The sequence below is a fragment of the Balaenoptera borealis genome (assembly GCF_965194805.1).
Source record: "Balaenoptera borealis genome assembly, chromosome: 20".
NCBI classification, from domain to species: domain Eukaryota; kingdom Metazoa; phylum Chordata; class Mammalia; order Artiodactyla; family Balaenopteridae; genus Balaenoptera; species Balaenoptera borealis.
Window position 1 is genome coordinate 51954324 of NC_138879.1, and position 19101 is coordinate 51973424.

A 19101-nucleotide genomic window follows, 5' to 3' on the forward strand; every position below is an offset into this window, starting at 1 on the left:
ATGCAGGGGACACGGGTTCGAGCCCTGGTCTGGGAAGATCCCACATGCCGCGGAGCAACTAAGTCCGTGCGCCACAACTAATGAGCCTGCACTCTAGAGCCCGCGAGCCACAACTACTGAGCCCGTGTGCCGCAACTACTGAAGCCCGCGCGCCTAGAGCCCGTGCTCTGCAGCAAGAGAAGCCACCGCAATAAGCCTGCGCCCCACAACAAAGAGTAGCCCCCGCTCACTGCAACTAGAGAAAGCCCGCGTGCAGCAGCAAAGACCCAATGCAACCAAAAATTAAATAAATGAATAAATAAATAAATTTAAAAAAAAAAAAAAAAAAAGAATGATCATCCCGGGACTTCCCTGGTGGCGCAGTGGTTGAGAATCCGCCTGCCAAAGCAGGGGACCGGGGTTCGAGCCCTGGTCTGGGAAGATCCCACATGCCGCGGAGCAACTAAGCCCGTGCGCCACAACTACTGAGCGTTTGCTCTAGAGCCCGCAAGCCACAACTACTGAGCCCGAGTGGCCACAACTACTGAAGCCGGTGCGCCTAGAGCCCGTGCTCCACAACAAGAGAAGCCACCGCAGTGAGAAGCCCGTGCACCACAACGAAGAGTAGTCCCCGCTCGCCGCAACTAGAGAAAGCCCGCGCGCAGCAACGAAGACCCAAAGCAGCCAAAAAAATATAAATAAATTTATGAAAAAAGAAAAAAAGAATTATCATCCCCAGGACTAATAGGGGGAGAAGAGGGAAGGGAGAGGATCCAGAATTGACCCGAGCCTGAAAAGGACAGAAAATCCAGAAGTGACTAGATTCTTCCGAATTGACAAGGTGATTTTCTGCCATTAGCGATAACGTGTGCTCCAGAGCAATGCCAGGATCGGTTATACAGAACTAAGTAAAATTCCATTTCAGATGTCTGATTCCTGTGACTGTGAAATACTGTGTCTGCTCCTTGGGAAAGCTCCTTCCTCCACCCTCCACCCCATCCCAGGAGCTGAGACTATGTCAGGGAAGGGGCAGGTGTGGCTCTCCCTCCTAGGACTCCATCCTTGAGGCTGGACAGACATCTGAACTAGTAACTGCAAGTGACTGACAGCCCAAAGCAGGAAACCCAGAGTTATAGAGGGATTTATAACTCGGGAGGATTCTTTATTCAACAGAGGACAGGGGAACCTATCCTGAAGACGTGTCTAACCCAATCCTGAGGTCAGTGGAGAGACAGAGTCTCAATCTCCTCCAATTAATAATTCAATGTGTGATCCAAACTCCCATTTATTTCCACGAAAAACACAAAGTCACCCTCCCCTATCTTCCCTCCTACTCTCCCTGCCTCCTCAGTCCTGTTATCTGCAGAAAGTTGGAGAATGTGATTCCTGGTTTCCTCAGGCAGCCCAGGTACCAGGGTCTGGAAATTCTGAATGAAGGGCCATAAAGTGGAGAGATTCCACATAAGTGACCGAATCCTTCCTGACTCTGTGTGAAGGGCCCAACATTCTGTACCCTGAGATCCCCTAGCTCCTGACTGTGGACCATAAATGAGAAACAGGTTGGAATACAGGCAAAGGGTTTATTTGGGTAGCAGTGGGGGATGAGCCCCGCCTGGCACCCTTTTCTCAGGGAGCATTTCCTCTCCTTTCCCCTTCTTTCCAGCTCCCTGACTTCCTCATTTTTATCATTTGGGAGGGAGAGCAGGGCAGGAAGGAGCCAGGGGTGCAGTTTATTGTTTCTCCTCTGCCTCATCTTATTTCACTTCCTGCCTCTAAATTCCCCAGAACTGCTGATGTCTCCAGATATCATGGACTCTGGTCTAGAGGAACCCATTTCTCTTCTCTTGCCCATTTCAGACCTGGCCTGCTAGAATCTGAACCCCTGACCCAGCTTCATTAGGCAGCTCAACCACTAGGCTTGCCCAGCTCTGGGCTTCCCTGCACTCAGAAGTAAAAGTCAACCAAGGATTCAAGACCATGGTGGGAAGGAGGAGAGAGGGTGATGGAGAATAAGATTTCCTGACTGGAACAGGAGGGGAGGAGCAGGGGACAGTAGCAAATTTTTGCTGAGCATCAAATCTGTGATGGAGATTGTGTCAGACCACCCCACCCCTACCCCCAGCAACCATCAATCTGTTCTCTGTATCTATGAGTTCAGGTTTTTTCAGATTCCACATATATGTGAGGTAAGACTGTATTTGTTTTCTCTGTCTGATTTATTTCAAGTAGCCTAATGCCCTCAAGGCCCATCTGTTACCACAAATGGCAGGATTTCTTTCTTTCTCATGGCTGAATAATATTCCATTATAGATAGATAGATAGATAGACAGACAGACAGACAGACAGACAGGCAGATCTTCTTTATCCATTCATCCATCAGTGGAAACTTAGGTTGTTTTCATGTCTTGGCTATTGTAAATAATGTTGCAATGAACATTGAAGTGTGGAAATTTCTTCAGTATAGTGATTTTGTTTCTGCTAGATAAATACCTAAAAGTAGAATCGCTGGATCTTATGGTAGTTCTACTTTTAATTTTTTGAGGAAGCTCCATACTCTTTTCCATAGTGACTGCACTAATTTACATTCCCATCAACAGAGCATAAGGTTTCCCTTTTCTCCACGTCCTCACCAACACTTGCTATTACTTGTCTTTTAGATAATAGCCATTCTAATAGGTGTAAGGCAATATCTCATTGTGGTTTTGATTTGCGTCTCCCTGACTATTAGTGATGTTGAACACACTTTTATGTACCTGTTGGCCATTTGTTGTCTCCTTTGGGAAAATGTCTATTCAGATCCTCTGCTCATTTTTAAATTGGATTGTTTGTTGCTGTTGTTTCTATTTAGTTGTATGAGTTCTTCATATATTTTGGATATTAATCCCTCATAGAATATAGAATTTGCAAATATCTTCTCTCCATTCAGTAGGCTGCCTTCTCATTTTGATGGTTTCCTTCACTGTGCAGAAGCTGTTTAGTTTGTTGTAGCCCCATTTATTTATTTTTGCTTTTGTTTACCTGGACTTTGGAGTCAGATCCACAAAAACATTGCTAAGACCGATGTCAATGACATTACCGCCTATGTTTTTTTCTAGGAGTTTTATGGTTTCAGGTCTTACATTCAAGTCTTTAATCCATATTGAATTAATTTTTGTGTATGGTGTAAGATAGTGGTCCAGTTTCATTCTTTTGCATGTGGCTGTTCAGTTTTCCCAACATCATATATTGAAGGAGCTATCCTTTCCCCATTGTATATTATTGGCTTCTCTGTCATAAATTAATTGACTATATATGTGTGGGTTTATTTCTGGGCTCTCTGTTCCATTGATCTCTGTGTCTGTTTTTATGCCAATACCCTCTGTTTTGATTACTATAGCTCTGTAATATTGAAATCAGGAAGTGTGATGCCTCCAGCTTTGTTCTTCTTTTTCAAGGTTGCTTTGGCTATTCGGGGCCTTTTGTGGTTCCCAAGTCTTTTAATATTATTAATTTCTCCAGGGATGTGGTATTGCTCTGGTCTAATATCTTGGTATTACCAATGGCTTGCACTTGGTTCTTTCTCCCACAGTGTGAAGCAGACTTAACCGAGCTATCATTTCAGCTGCTGTGCTGGGTATGCATTATTGTCAAAGCATATTTGTAAGCTCTCAGGTACATGGTATATGGCTATTGACTTGACTAATGAATTCTTTTCCATTCCAATTAGAAAAGAGATCAAAAAAATAGTTCATAATATTAATCAGCCATTAAAAAGAATGAAATAATACCATTTTCAGCAACATAGATGGACCTGGAGATTATCATTCTAAGTTAAGTAGGTCAGACAGAGAAAGACAAATATCGTGATATCGCTTATATGCAGAATCTTAAAAAAAAATGATATAAACGAACTTATTTACAAAACAGAAACAGACTCACAGACTTAGAGAACGAACTTATGGTTACCCGGGGGAAGGGTGTGGGGGAGGAACAGACTGGGAGTTTGGGACTGACGTGTACACACTGCTATATTTGAATAGATAACCAAAGAATCCGCCTGCCAATGCAGGGGATACAGGTTTCATCCCTGGTCCGGGAAGATCCCACATGCCACAGAGCAACTAAGCCCATGTACCACAGCTACTGAGCCTGCACTCTAGAGCCCACGAGCCACAACTACTGAGCCCGCGTGCCACAACTACTGAGGCCCACACGCCTAGAGTCCCTGCTCCGCAACAAGAGAAGCCACCGCAACGAGAAGCCTGTGCACCACAACAAAGAGTAGCCCCCTCTTGCCGCAACTAAAGAAAGCCCGCATGCAGCAACGAGGACCCAATGCAGCCATAAATAAATAAATAAATAAATAAATAGATTTATTTTTTTAAATAATAAATAAATAGATAAATAGATAACCAACAAGGACCTACTGTATAGCACAGGAAACTCTGCTCAATACTCTGTAATAATCTAAATGGGAAAAGACTTTGAAAAAGAATAGATACATGTATAACTGAACCACTCTGCTGTACACTTGAAACTGACACGACATTGTTAATCAACTATACTCCAATATAAAATTTAAAAATTTTTAAAAATTCATATTCACCTACAGTTTTGCCTCAGGGCTATTTAACTCTCTCCTCCTCTATCTTAATCTAGTCCTGAAAGATCTGGATATCTGGACATCCCACAGATGTCACACTGATCCGTTACACTGATGACTTCATGCTGATTGGACAGGAAGAGCAAGAGGTAGCTAGTACACTGGAGGCCTTGGTAGGGCACATACACTCTACAGGACGTAGGGAGATAAACTCTATACAAATTCAGGGATAAGCCACTTCAATAAAGCTGTTACAGTTCTTTTTTTTTTTTTTTTTAACATCTTTGTTGGAGTATAATTGCTTCAGGGTTCTTGTGGTTAGGGGATTTCTGGGATATCCCCTCCAAAGTAAAAGATAAATTGCTGCTGTTTGCATTCCCCACCACCACCACAAAGAAGAAAGCACAGTGCCCCGTGGGCTTCTTTGGGTTCTGAAGGCAGTACATTCCACATCTAGAAATACTGCTCTGGTCCATATACCAGGTGATGCAGAAGGCTGCCAGTTTTAAATGGGATCCAGTGCAGGAACAGGCACTACAGCAGGTTAAGTCTGCAATGCAACCAACCTTGCTGTTTGGGCCATATGACCCACAGACTTTAAGTTTTGGAGGTGTTAGATGCAGAATGGAGCTTATGGAACGCTCCAGTAGAAGAATCACAACACAAGTCTCTGAGATTCTGGAATAAAACCATGATATCTGCAGCAGAGAATTAGATGCACTTTGAGAAATAGTTTTTGACACGTTACTGGACCCTGGAAGAGATGGAATGTTTAACCATAGGATACAATGTGACCACGTATCTGAAACTTCTCATTATGAACTGGGTTTTGTCAGACCTACCAAGTCATAAGGTCAGACATATACAGCAACGGTTCATGGTCATATGGAAATTGAATCAAGCCTAAGCAGGACCAGATCAAAGGGCACAAGTGAGCTACATGAGCAAGTAACACCCCTTGCCCCTCTCACCCACCACATTTGCATCAGTTCTCTTCCCCGGTTTTCATTTGAGGGGGAGAAAAAGCCCAAGCTTGGTTTATGTATGGATCAGTTGAGAACATGGGCACAAGCTGAAAATGGACAGTGGCTGTGTTACAGCCACATTAAGAAATGGTTCTGTATATCTCAACATAATAAAAGCTATTTATGACAAACCCATGGCCAACATAATACTCAATGATGAAACACTGAAAACCTTCCCACTAAAATCTGGAACAAGACAGGGATGTCTCTCACCATTTCTATTCAACATAGCATGGAAGTCTTAGCCACAGCAATTAAACAAGAAAAAGAAATAAAACATATCCAAATTGGAAGGGAAGAGGTAAAATTGTCATTATATGCAGATGACATGATACTATATATTGAAAACCATAAAAATTCCACACAGGGGCTTCCCTGGTGGCGCAGTGGTTGAGAATCTGCCTGCTAATGCAGGGGACACGGGTTCGAGCCTTGGTCTGGGAAGATCCCACATGCCACGGAGCAGCTGGGCCCGTGAGCCACAACTACTGAGCCTGCGCGTCTGGAGTCTGTGCCCCGCAACGGGAGGGGCCGCGATAGTGAAAGGCCCGTGCACCGCGATGAAGAGCGGTCCCCGCACCGCGATGAAGAGTGGCCCCCACTTGCTGCAACTAGAGAAAGCCCTCGCACAAACCGAAGACCCAGCACAGCCAAAAATAAATAAATAAATAAAAATAAAAGTAGCTATAAGTTGGGTGGAGAGAAAATACTTTAAAAAAAAAAAAATTCCACACAAAAACTACTAGAACTGATAAACAAAATCAGCAAGGTAGCAGGATACAAAATTAACACACAGAAATCTGTTGCATTTCTTTATATTAACAGTGAAATATCAGAAAGGGAAAGTAAAAAGACAATCCTATTTAAAATTGCATCACAAAAAAACACTTAGGAATAAACCTGACCAAGGAGGTGAAAGACTTACATGCTGAGAACTATAAAACATTGATAAAGGAAACTGAAGATGATTCAAAGAAATGGAAAGATACCCCATGCTCTTGGATTGGAAGAATTAATATTGTTAAAATGGCCATACTACCCAAAGCAATCTACAGATTTAATGTGATCTCTGTCAAATCACCCATGACATTTTTCACAGAACTAGAACAAATAATTCTAAAATTTATATGGGACCATAAAAGACCCAGAATTGCCAAAGCAATCCTGAGGAAAAAGAACAAAGCTGGAGGCATAACCCTCCCAGACTTCAGACAATACTACAAAGCTACAGTAATCAAAATAGCATGGCACTGACACACAAAAAAGACATATGGATCAATGGAACAGAATAGAGAGCCCAGAAATAAACCAACACACCTATGGTCAATCTATGACAAAGGAGGCAAGAATATACAATGGGGAAAAGACAGTCTCTTCAACAAGTGGTGTTGGGAAAGCTGGACAGCTACATGTAAATCAGTGAAGTTAGAACACTCCCCTACACCATATACAAAAATAAACTCAAAATGGTTTAAAAACCTAAATATAAGACATGACACCATAAAATTCCTAGAATAGAACATAGGCAAAACATTCTCAGACATAAATCATAGCAATATTCTCTTAGGTCAGTCTCCCAAGGCAGAAGAAATAAAAGCAGAAATAAACAAATGGGACCTACTCAAACTTAAAAGATTTTGCACAGCAAAGGAAACCATCAACAAAACAAAAAGACAACTTACGGAATGGGAGAAAATATTTGCAAATCATGTGATCAACAAGGGGTTAATATCCAAAATATACAAACTGCTCATACAACTCAATATCAAAAAATCAACCGAATCAAAAAATGGGCAGAAGACGTAAATAGACATTTCTCTAAAGAAGACATACAGATGGCCAAAAAGCACATGAAAAGATGCTCAACATCACTAACTATTAGAGAACTGCAAATCAAAACCACAATGAGGTATTACCTCATACTGGTCAGAATGGCTATCATCGAAAATTCTGCAAATAAGAAATGTTGGAGAGGGTATGGAGAAAAGGGAACCCTTGTACACTGTTGGTGGGAATGTAAATTTGTGTAGCCACTGTGGAAAACAGCAAGGACGTTCCTTAAAAAACTAAAAATAGAGCTACCATATGATCAAGCAATCCCACTCTTAGGTATATATCTGGAAAAGACGAAAACTCTAATTTGAAAAGATACATGCAGTATTACTTACAATAGCCAAGATATGGAAACAACCCAAGTGCCCCTCAACAGTCAATTGGCTTAAGAAGATGTAGTATATACCCAATGGAATAGAAAAGGAATGAAATATTGCCATTTGCAGGAACATGGGTGGAGCTAGAGAATATCATACTATAAGTGAAGTGTCAGAGAAAGACAAATATTATATGATATCACTTATATGTGGAATCTGAAAAATAATACAAATGAGTCTATATACAAAACAGAAACAGACTAACAGACATAGAAAACAAATCTACGTTTGCCAAAAGGGAAAGGGAGTGGGGTAAGGATAAATTAGGAGTATGGGATCAAGAGATACAAACTACTATACATAAAATGGATAAGCAACAAAGATTTACTATATAGTGCAGTGAACTATATTCAATATCTTGTAACAACCTTTAATGGAAAATAATCTGAAAAAATATATATATATATAACAGAATGACTTTGCTATACACCTGAAACTAACATAATATTGTAAATCAACTATAGTTCAATTAGAAAAAAAAGATTTGTGTACCTCTGCTGTGATGCAAACTCACTGCATCTGCAGCATTCACTGGGGTCCCTCTGAGTCACCCCCTTGGGCTTGGAAGACAAGGGAACTGAAACAAACATGAGGCTCATGCTGTTTGCTGTACTGTGAATAATAAAGTCTTTTATGTCTGACCGAGGGGTGTCAGATCTTCTGCTCGTACCTATAAAGTGATGGCAGACTAGCTCATTAGCTTACAAGTAGGACAAAAATTCAGACACTTCAAGGAAATCTCACACTCTTCATATTTCTTGACTTGGGTTATGTTAAAACAATCATTTTGCCACTTTAAAAAGTGTAAAAGGAATGCATGTGGCTATAGGGGGTTGTAGTCGTGTGATCATGAGTCTTGTTGGAGTTTTAGACCTGGTATATAACACACAGTTCTCAATCACCTGCCTCCCAGCTTTGTCTGTGAAATTTATTACCTTGACAGTTATAATTAATCAAAGTGGTGGAGACTATCTGAAACAATGATGGCAAAGAAATAGGAGTGTGTATGCAAAAAAACGTGATATTTTTTTAATCAAGGAATAAAAAGAGTAGTTTTTTCCCTAAAGTGTTTAGTTGTTCTAGAATGTGCAAGATGATAATGAAGGGTAAAACCTGGGTGGATAAAAAGTTGTAGAAGGTTTGTGAAATGAAATTTATTTTCCTTGGACTTTATATAATACCTATAAATAATGGCACTAAAAAGAAGGAATGGAATGTATTAAAACTGGCAAGATTGGTTTTATTTTGATGAGTTTATTAATAACATTTTTTAAAGTATGAGAATATTTTCCTGCCAAATATTATATTAATGCAAGGCTAAAAATTATTTTTTCTCTATTAAAATAACAAATTGGTCTGCTCTAAACAAGAAATAGTAAAAGTCATCATCATCTATTTGGTCTGTTGAGAGAGCAGAGACTATATATCTCATCACAATAACTTTTTGTGCTTTATACTGAATTTATTACATCCTTGCTTATTAAAACCAGCAAGCAAAAGTTCCTCACTGCTGAATGTGTTAAGGTTTCTTACAATTGTGTTACTTTCTGCTATTTTAATTTTTTAAATATTTCACTGTCACCCTTGTAGAAATCTCAACCATTCTTTATTCCAGCATTCATGTTACAACCCTAATCAAGTAATCAACTTATCTGATAACTTTCATTTATTTATTTTTATTTTATTTTATTTTTTTGGCTGCATTGAGTCTTCATTGCTGCGTGCAGCCTTTTCTCTAGTTGCAACAAGCAGGGGGTGCTACTCTTCGTTGTAGTGCGTGGGCTTCTCATTGCAGTGGCTTCTCTTGTTGCAGAGCACGGGCTCTAGGCGCACAGGCTTCAGTAGTTGCAGCACGTGGGCCCAGTAGTTGCAGCACATGGGCCCAATAGTGTGGCACGTGGGCCCTAGAGCATGCAGGCTTCGGTAGCTGTGGCATGTGGGCAGAGTAGTTGTGGCGTGCAGGCTCTAGGGCACACAGGCTCAGTAGTTGTGGCGCACGGGCTTAGTTGCTCTGCGGCATGTGGGGTCTTCCCGGACCAGGGATCGAACCTGTGTCCCCTGCATTGGCAGGTGGATTCTTAAACCACTGCGCCACCAGGGAAGTCCCAAATTATCTGATAAATTTTAATTTTGCCTTCTCAAGATCAGACCTTAAATTCAGAAAAATAAAATTCTGGGGCTTCCCTGGTGGTGTAGCAGTTAAGAATCTGCCTGCCAATGCAGGGGACACGGGTTCGAGCCCTGGTCCGGGAAGACCTCACATGCCGCAGAGCAACTAAGCCCATGCGCCACTACTACTGAGCCTGTGCTCTAGAGCCCCCGAGCCACAACTACTGAGTCCCGTGTGCCACAACTACTGAAGCCCACGCACCTAGAGCCCGTGCTCTGCAACAAGAGAAGCCACTGCAGTGAGAAGCCCACACACCGCAACGAAGAGTAGCCCCCGCGCGCAGCAATGAAGACCCAACACAGCCAAAAATAAATAATAAATAAATAATTAAATACATCAATTCTTTTAAAAATAAATAAATAAATAAAAATAAAATAAAATTCTGAAGGTGTCTTTTACCCTAAACGATTTCGGGGGTTCCCCAGAAGGTCACTGGATCACTACAAAGATTTTTTTCTTTTCCTTTAGAGAAAGAGAGATGTTAACAAACAAACAAACAAAAAAGGTTCATTTGGTGTGCAGCATGTTCTTAACTATCTCACCACTATTTTAAGAGCTATATGGGAAGAGCTGTTCAATCAAAAGGGAATCCAGCCATCCCTAGGTTAATATGCACTGGCAAAATGTTAATGGTAATATAAATGTTTCAGAGATTGTACACTCTACAGATTGGAAGGTGCTGGAGATTTGTCAGTGCCCTCATTGACCGCAAAGTGTTCTTCCTCTTTGGGAAACATACATCAAATCTTCATAAAATAGTTCTGTATTATGTTCAACAGATAACATTATTCTCCATTATGATATTGATGGTTATTATAATAAATTAACTGTAGCCATTCAACCTTATCAATCTGTAAGCTTTCTGTTTCCTTCTGCTCTGGCCTGAAGACCCTGTTAGTAGCTATGTGGTTTAAAAAAATGTCTTCAACAAAGAAGGGTAGTCTGAAAGCCTCAGGAAAGGCATGGTACCAAGTATTTTTAAATACTATTATTTCAAGGGACACACTCAGGAGTATGGGCTTCTGAGCAGATGTTGCTTAGATAACTGTCAGTTCCATCATTAGGCTGAGTCAGGATTTCCAGGACTATTCTAGTCTAGACACAGAGAACTTCATGAGACTTGAATGCTGACCCAACATCCAGCAGAACAAGAATTAATTAAGTAGGACTGCATAAAGTGATGAGGGAAATGACCTGGCAGTTACTGGTTTGGAATATTATTGGTATGGTTTTAATGTTCTGTGCCCTTGGCTACACTGGGTTCCAGTATTTTGTGCCCACAGAACTCACTGGGTACTGCTGCTCCTTATGGAATCTCTTGCATATTGGTCAGTGTCTTCTGGACCCATCAGTTCCAGGTCCCCTCAGAGAGCTTTCCATCAAGACCTCTCTCTGCTCCATCCTGATGATTTTCATGTGATGCTGGTGGGCAGGGTAAAGTGAAAGGGTGCTGCTTCCTGGGAGCTAAATTTTGTTTTTCCCATACCTTCCCTCTGACATCACCCTCTTTATTTTTAATTAACATTAATTGAGACACTCCTATATGCCAGGCAGTTTTCTTGGTACCAGTACAGTAATGAATGGGTCCTGTCCTCTCTTAATGGGAATCTTTAGCTTTGAGCTGTTTCTCCATGACTGACATGCTTCCCCTGGTATGCTAGATTGTTTGAAAAATAGCAATTTCCACCCCTCCCTATACCTATTCTCTCCACAATATGGCTTTGTAGTTCCTCCCATCAAAAGGTGGAGTCTATTTCCCAACTCTCTGAATCTGGGCTGCCTTGTGATCTACTTTGGCCAATAGGATACAGCAGAAGTGATGCTTCAGTTCCAAACCTAAGGCTCCAGAGTCCCAGCAACTCTTCAAATTACTCTCTTGGAACCCTGCCCAAACACTATGCAAACAAGCCCAGGCTAGCCTAACATGGTCCAGTCATCCCCATTACCCCAGCCCATAGCCAGCCAAATGTCAGACACGGCAGAGAGGCTATCCTAGACCAGTCAGCTCCCAGCCAACCCACCACAAATGCATGAACCAGTCCAGCTAAGAAGAGCCACGCCTGGCCAGACCAAAAAACCACCCAGCTGATCTACAGACTTGTGAGGTATAATAAATGCTTGTTGTTTTAAGCCACTGAGCATTGGGGTGGTTTGTTACATAGTAATAGCTAGCCAATACACCTGGGATCTTATCTACTTTTCCCAACAACTCTGGGATCTTCAAAGAAATGAAAGAATTACCTTTCCTTATTACCCTAAGTTTACCTGACTTTTAAGTGACAGAAAAAGAATTGAACTCAAATCTATATGAAAGGAAAATGCTCTTTTCACAATAACATAGGACTTTCCAAGACCTCACCTAGCTTCTCCATTCTGCCATTTTAAGGTTGTTAAAAATCAGGTGACATGAAATACATCAGATTTCACAAAAGAGTATATACTGTGTAATTTCATTTATAAGAAATTCTAGAGTAGGCAAAACCAATTAGCTGTGAAAGAAAGCAGATCATTACCTGCCTGGGGACAAATAAGTGGGTTAGACTGCAAAGGGGTATAAGGGAACTTTGGGGGGTGATGGAAAATGTTCTATCTTGATTGGAGTGGTAGTTACCTAGGTATTCATATTTGTCAAGAGTGATCTCTACTCTTTAAGTGGGTGCATTTTATTGGGTAAGAATTACACCTCAATAAAGCTGATTTTTAAGGTTAAAAAGAAACAGAAGTTGGTGAGGATGTAGAGAAAAAGAAACCCTTAGGCACTGTTGGTGGGAATGTAAATTGGTGCAGCCAGTATGGAAAGCAATATGGAAGTTCCTCAAAAAATTAAAAATAGAAGTACCATATGATCCAGCAATTCCACTTCTGGGTTTATATACAAAGGAAATGAAAACAGGATATCAAAGAGATATCTGCAGTCCCATGTTCATTGGAGCATTATTCACAATAGTCAAGATATGGAAACAACCTAAGTGTCTATCAGTGGATGAATGGATAAAGAATAATATAATATTCTACCATATATCCATTATATATATGTATATATAAAATGATGGAATATTACTCAGCCATGATAAAGAAGGAAATCCTGCCATTTGCAACAGTATGGTTGGAACTTGAGGGCATTTATACCAAGTAATATAAGGCAGACAGAGAAAGACAATACTGCATGGTATCACTTACATGTAGACTGTTTAAAAAAAAAAAAAGTCACATTCACAGATAGAAAGTAAAAGGGTAGTTGCCAGGGGCTGGGAGTTGGGGGGAACAGGGAGAGGTTGGTAAAAGGGTAGAAACTTTCAGCTATAAGATGAATAAGTTCTGGGCTTCCCTGGTGGCACAGTGGTTGAGAGTCTGCCTGCTAATGCAGGGGACACGGGTTTGAGCCCTGGTCTGGGAAGATCCCACATGCCGCAGAGCAGCTAGACCCGTGAGCCACAATTACTGAGCCTGCGCGTCTGCAGCCTGTGCTCCGCAACAAGAGAGGCCGTGATAGTGAGAGGCCCGCGCACCGTGATGAAGAGTGGCCCCCGCTTGCCACAACTAGAGAAAGCCCTCGCACAGAAACGAAGATCCAACACAACCATAAATAATAAATAAGTAAATAAATAAAAATTAAAGTAACTTGTTAAAAGAGACAGACACACCTTCCTTTGAAAAAAAAAAAAAAGATGAATAAGTTCTGAGAACCTAATGTAAAACACGGTGACCATGTGACCAACAAGGGATTAGTTTCTGAAATTTACAAACAGCTCATGCAGGTCAATATCAAAAAAAAAAACAAACAATCCAATCAAAAAATTGGGCAGAAGACCTAAATAGACATTTCTCTAAAGAAGACATACAGATGGCCAAGAGGCACATGAAAAGATATTCAACATCACTAATTATTAGAGAAATGCAAATCAAAACTACAATGAAATACCACCTCACACCAGTCAGAATGGGCATCATCAGAAAGTCTATAAACAATAAGTGCTGGAGAGGGTGTGGAGAAAAGGGAACCTTCCTACACTGTTGGTGGGAATGTAAATTGGTACAGCCACTATGGAGAACAGTATGGAGGTTCCTTAAAAAACTAAAAATAGGGAATTCCCTGGTGGTCCAGTGGTTAGGACTCCACATTGTCACTGCCAAGGGCCCAGGTTCGATCCCTGGTGGGGGAACTAAGATCCCACAAGCTGCGTGGCACAGCCAAAAAAAAAAGAAAAAGAGAGAGAGAGAGAAAGAAACTAAAAATAGAGCAACGATAAGATCCAGCAATCCCACACCTGGGCATATATCTGGAGAAGAACATTGTTCAAAGGGATACATGCACCCCAATGTTCATTGCAGCGCTGTTTACAATAGGCAAGACATGGAAGCAACATGTCCTAAATGTCCATCGACAGATGAATGGATAAAGAAGATGTAGTACATATATACCATGGGTATTACTTAGCCATTAAAAAGAATGAAATAATGCCATTCACAGCAACATGGATGGGCCTAGAGATTATCATACTAAGTGAAGTAAGTCAGACAAAGACAAATATCATATGATATTGCTTATATATAGAATCTTTAAAAAATTATAGAAATGAACTTATTTACAAAACAGAAACAGACTCACAAACTTAGAGAACGAACTTATGGTACCAGGAGGGAAGGGTTGGGGGGAGGGATAGATTGGGAGTTTGGGATTGACGTGTACACACTATTGTATTTAAAATAGATAAATAATAATAATAAAATAAAATAGATAACCAACAAGGACCTACTGTATAGCACAGGGAACTCTGCTCAATACTCTGTAATAACTTAAATGGGAAAAGAATTTGAAAAAGAATAGATACGTGTATATGTATAACTGAATCACTTTGCTGTACACCTGAAACCAACACAACGTTGTTAATCAACTATACTCCAATATAAGATAAAAATATTTTTTAATAAAAAAATAAAAAAAAACCCAGTGGCCATAGTTGATAACACTGTATTGTATAATTGAAATTTGCTAAGAGAGTAGAACTTAAGTGTTCTCACCTAAAAAAAAAATAGATAAATATGTGAGGTCATGGATACGTTCATTAACTAGATGGGGGAATCCTTTCACAATGTATACATGTATCAAATCACGATGTACACTTTAAATATCTTACAATTTTGTACGTCAATTATACCACAATAAAGCAGAAAATTTTTTTAAAAATACCTTAGGAACTCTAGATAATCTTTTAAAAGTTAAGGGGGAAAAAAAAAAACCAACGCAAAACAATGGCAGTGCTCCAATCTCCCAGGGCTTATTCCTCTCCCACAAGGACAAGGTCCCCCTTCCCCAGCCCCGCCATTTCCTCGGCCAGGTGGTCCACTCCCCTAGCTGCCCTTGCTCAGCCCAGCCTCGCAGATCCAGTGGTAGGGTCTCTGGCACGCGTCGTCATTCCACTTGCCATCGGGGTGGAAGTGGGCACAGTCCTCGCCCCCACCCAGCCCGTGCCCTTGCCAGTCGTCCGGCTGGCCTGGCTTCCAGTTCCTGAGGGGAGAGGACAACAGCCAGCTAGGGAGGCACAGAATCCAGGTCAGGGAGAAGGGGCTGAGGGTCAGACCCTGGAGGAGCCGAGCTGAACGAGGAAGAGGGGCACAGAAACCCGGGGCACTCACTTGAAGTTGGTCTCATAGTCCGTCCCATCCGCCCATTTCCAGACTCCATCCAGATCACTGAGGCCCATCCAGGTGTAGGAGGAGCCTATATGGGCCTGGACAAAATCCTGGGACAAAAGAAGGGCAGCGGTGACTTCTCCCCACCCTGCCAACTCCTTGGACTAGCAGTTCTGAACTTCCTTTGTTCATTAAACCCGTCGAGGAGATTCGGGGTGTTTATCCCAACGCCCGGGGCCAATTAAACCTCTGAGGGTCTGGCTCAGATGGCAGTCGTTGTTAAAAGCTCCCCAGGTGATGCCAATACGTAGCCAAGGCTGAGAACCATTCTCTTCAATGGGACGTGTCTTGGACCTGCGCTCTAGGGGCCTCACCTGTTCCTCTCTGGAGTTGATGACCACCAGGTAGGCGTCCTCCAGCTGGCAGTACTTCTCAGCCTCGGGCCAGGGCTTCCCCGAGGAAGAGACCCAGTAGCATTTGCCTTCATGCTCCAGCCAATTGGTAGGACAGCAGTTGTTTTGCGAGCCTAAGGGGCCGGGGCAGGGGAGGGTCTGAGATGCTGTCCAGGGGGGAGTGGGCAGACACTGGGGCCGGCCCACCCCGTGCAGCCCTCACCATTGCTCTTGAGAGCAGCCATCTTGCAGGTCAGGGAGTGCAGGTTCTTGACCAGCTGTTGGACTCGCAGGAGCATTTCGGAATAACCTGGGCCGCACACGGATGGGCAGTGGGGACAGTGCCCTGGGTGTGGCTTCTGCTCCTTGAGTCCCTGGAGACCAGAGGTCCACGCCCGGGGCCCCGCCTAGGAACCCCCTTGCCCTCCCACGCGCCTCATGCCCAGGTGGAGGGGAGCAGGGGCCTGACCTGCTTTGAGTTCCTGCAGCTGGTTCTCCAGGCTGCTCTCCAGAGAAAGCACCTTGTCATTCAAGCTACGGGCTGGAGGGGAGGGCACTCAGCACCACGTGACCGCTCCCATTTCCGCCCCCCCCCCACTCACCCCTCCACACACTCTCCCGGAGGGTCTCTCACCTGCTTGCAGCTCCTGCTTGTGACTTTCCACCTCAGCTTTCAGAGATGTTATCATTTCTTGCAAACTTCCACCTGGAGAACACAGGGACTCAGGGCTCAGGAGTCAGCTCCTCCCCCTCTCCCTCCGCACCCCACCCCAGTCCAGAGCCCCTTCCATACCAGGCTCACCCTGAGATTTCAGTGCCTGGACCTCAGCCGTAGCGTTTGAAGTGAAGTTGCTGAAAGTTGTTCTCAGGGTTGCCAGGTCCCTCTGAAACTTGGAATCTGATCAGGCGGATGAGACAATCAGTGCTAAGGGTTATCAGGCCCTCTGTGCCAGCACTGGGCAGGGCACTTGACATGCATTGTGTCACTGGGTCCCTACAGTGTGACCCCACCCAAAGGGATGGGCACTATTGTTATACAATATGGCAAGTGAGGAAACTAAGGCTTAGAGAGGGGACGTAATTTGACCTCATTCCCCAACTGATAAGTGACAGGGCCAGCAGTCATCCTCATTTAGCACTCTCGCCACCAGTGCCCCCACCACCGCACCCCATTATCTCTCTCTTCCCTGCCCACCCTGTGCCCCTCACTTTGGGATCCGATCACACAGACGCCGACCAGCAGGAGGAGGCTGAGGCCCAGGGAGAGCAGGAAGGAGCGGGTGCCGGAGAGGAGCCGCTGCAGGAAGGTCTCGAGGGCAGGCAGCCCTGCAAGAGGAGAGGGTGTCAGGACGAGGAGGGTCCAGGACGTGAGAGAGACTGGGAGGAGGATAGGGCCACGGGGACCTGCAGGGAGGAGGCTGGACAAGGAGAATTGTGGGCGAGGGGACGTCCAGGCCACTGACCCTTCATGGACCAGCACAAGTGCTCAGTCACACGGGCCCCTCACACCCCTGGGGACACATGTACACAAAGACACACAGACAGGGGATGATGGCGATGTATAAGGTCCTATCATCAGAGCTGGGACATGAAGCAGGAGGACCCAGGGAGAGAGACAGTGACTACCTTAGCAGGCTCACACTCATCAGTGAAAACAAGTTAGAAAATGGGTTTACTAATGTGGGGCACATTGCACTTGCCCATAAGGAACACACACTGCTGACCTCTGGATTAATAAGCAGAAGTACAAGTAGGGCATATCTATAGGAGACAAGAGATTTACTGTTGGCCATTAAGGTAAAGGCTCTATGAAGAAGTTATTCCTCAAGACTTTGGAAATAAGGGCTTCCCTGGTGGCGCAGTGGTTAAGAATCTGGCTGCCAATGCATGGGACACGGGTTCGAGCCCTGCTCCGGGAAGATCCCAGATGCCGCAGAGCAACTAAGCCCATGCGCCACAACTACTGAGCCTGCACTCTAGAGCCCGCGAGCCACAACTACTGAGCCAACGTGCCACAACTACTGAAGCCCGCATGCCTAGAGCCTGTGCTCTGTAATGAGAAGCCACCGCAACGAGAAGCCTGCACACCACAACAAAGAGTAGCCCGCACGCAGCAACGAAGATCCAACGCAGCCAAAAATAAATAAACTAATTAATTAATTTAAAAAAAAAAGACTTTGGAAATAAAAGAAGGAATAATAAAATTCTGGAAAATGTACACTAGGTGCTTTTTAACATGCCCAGGGTGGGAGGCAACAATCATTATGGCTGCAATGGTTTTAAAGGACAATATTAGCAATATCCTTCAGTGTAATTAATCTGGGTCTATGTTTTTGTTATTCCTGGATTTGTCCATAATAGCTACAATAAATAGCCAGTAAATCTTTTAAATGGCAAAATTAAAAAAAAAAAAAAAGAGAGAGAGAAAGAAAATGGGTTTACTCTCATGCCCTTCCCCAGAGCACAGGAAGCCAGGACCGCTGTGGACCTTGAATCGTGTTTATATTGGGGTCCCCAGGGCCTCCCCTTCAGAGTGAGAGACCCCACCAGTACATATAGTAGAGGTGCAGACATGACACGACCGCAGAAATCCTTCTAAACATATTCAGAGGAGATTTTAGGAAAGGCCGTTTCCCCATTCATCTTACCATCTGTAAACCCCTGGCTTTTCTTCTCACTCTCCAAGTACTGGAGGTCTTCATACTTCACTGACATGTTTGGACCAACACGGCCTCTGAGGCTGTCGGAGCTGAAGCAGAGGCAGGGCCAGCGTCCAGGCTGGGGAAGGAGCCGGGATAAAGACGGAGGCTGGGACCAGGTAGGACCCGCGGGCAGGGCTGGAGATAAGGGAAGAAATGAGGGCTGAGAAGAAGCCCGGGGTCAAGGCTAGCAACAGGGATGGGCTTGGCTTTGCAGCTGAGGTCAGAAGTGGGGTCAGGATTGGGCTTTGAGCTAGCGTCAGGTTGAGTTTGGGGTTGACAGTGCAGGTAAAGTTGGAGCTAAACGTATTGCTAGGACTGGGTCTAACACTGGGAGCTGGAATCGAGGTTGCGTCTCCTGCTAGGATTGGGGTCACTACTCCTGTTGAAGCCATGGATGGAGTTGGACC

General features: G+C 43.5%; 1 protein-coding gene across 2 annotated transcripts in view; it reads right to left on the reverse strand.

Annotated features, from left to right (window-relative positions):
* Positions 1-15012: 15012 nt before the first annotated feature.
* LOC309617989 (C-type lectin domain family 10 member A-like) overlaps positions 15013-19101 on the reverse strand; it is a 29928-nt gene continuing 25839 nt past the window's right edge. The window contains exons 3-11 of one of the 2 annotated variants that reach the window (XM_082371093.1): positions 18641-18829; positions 17202-17318; positions 16795-16890; positions 16627-16698; positions 16462-16533; positions 16216-16302; positions 15975-16126; positions 15604-15710; positions 15013-15475 (exon numbers count right to left, since the gene is read on the reverse strand). In XM_082371093.1, the coding sequence (XP_082227219.1) occupies positions 15319-15475; positions 15604-15710; positions 15975-16126; positions 16216-16302; positions 16462-16533; positions 16627-16698; positions 16795-16890; positions 17202-17318; positions 18641-18707 (927 nt within the window). In that variant the 5' untranslated portion in view covers positions 18708-18829 and the 3' untranslated portion in view covers positions 15013-15318. Of the gene's footprint in view, positions 15476-15603; positions 15711-15974; positions 16127-16215; positions 16303-16461; positions 16534-16626; positions 16699-16785; positions 16891-17201; positions 17319-18640; positions 18830-19101 lie in introns of both variants that reach the window. The other variant, XM_082371092.1, reaches the window with a different exon arrangement.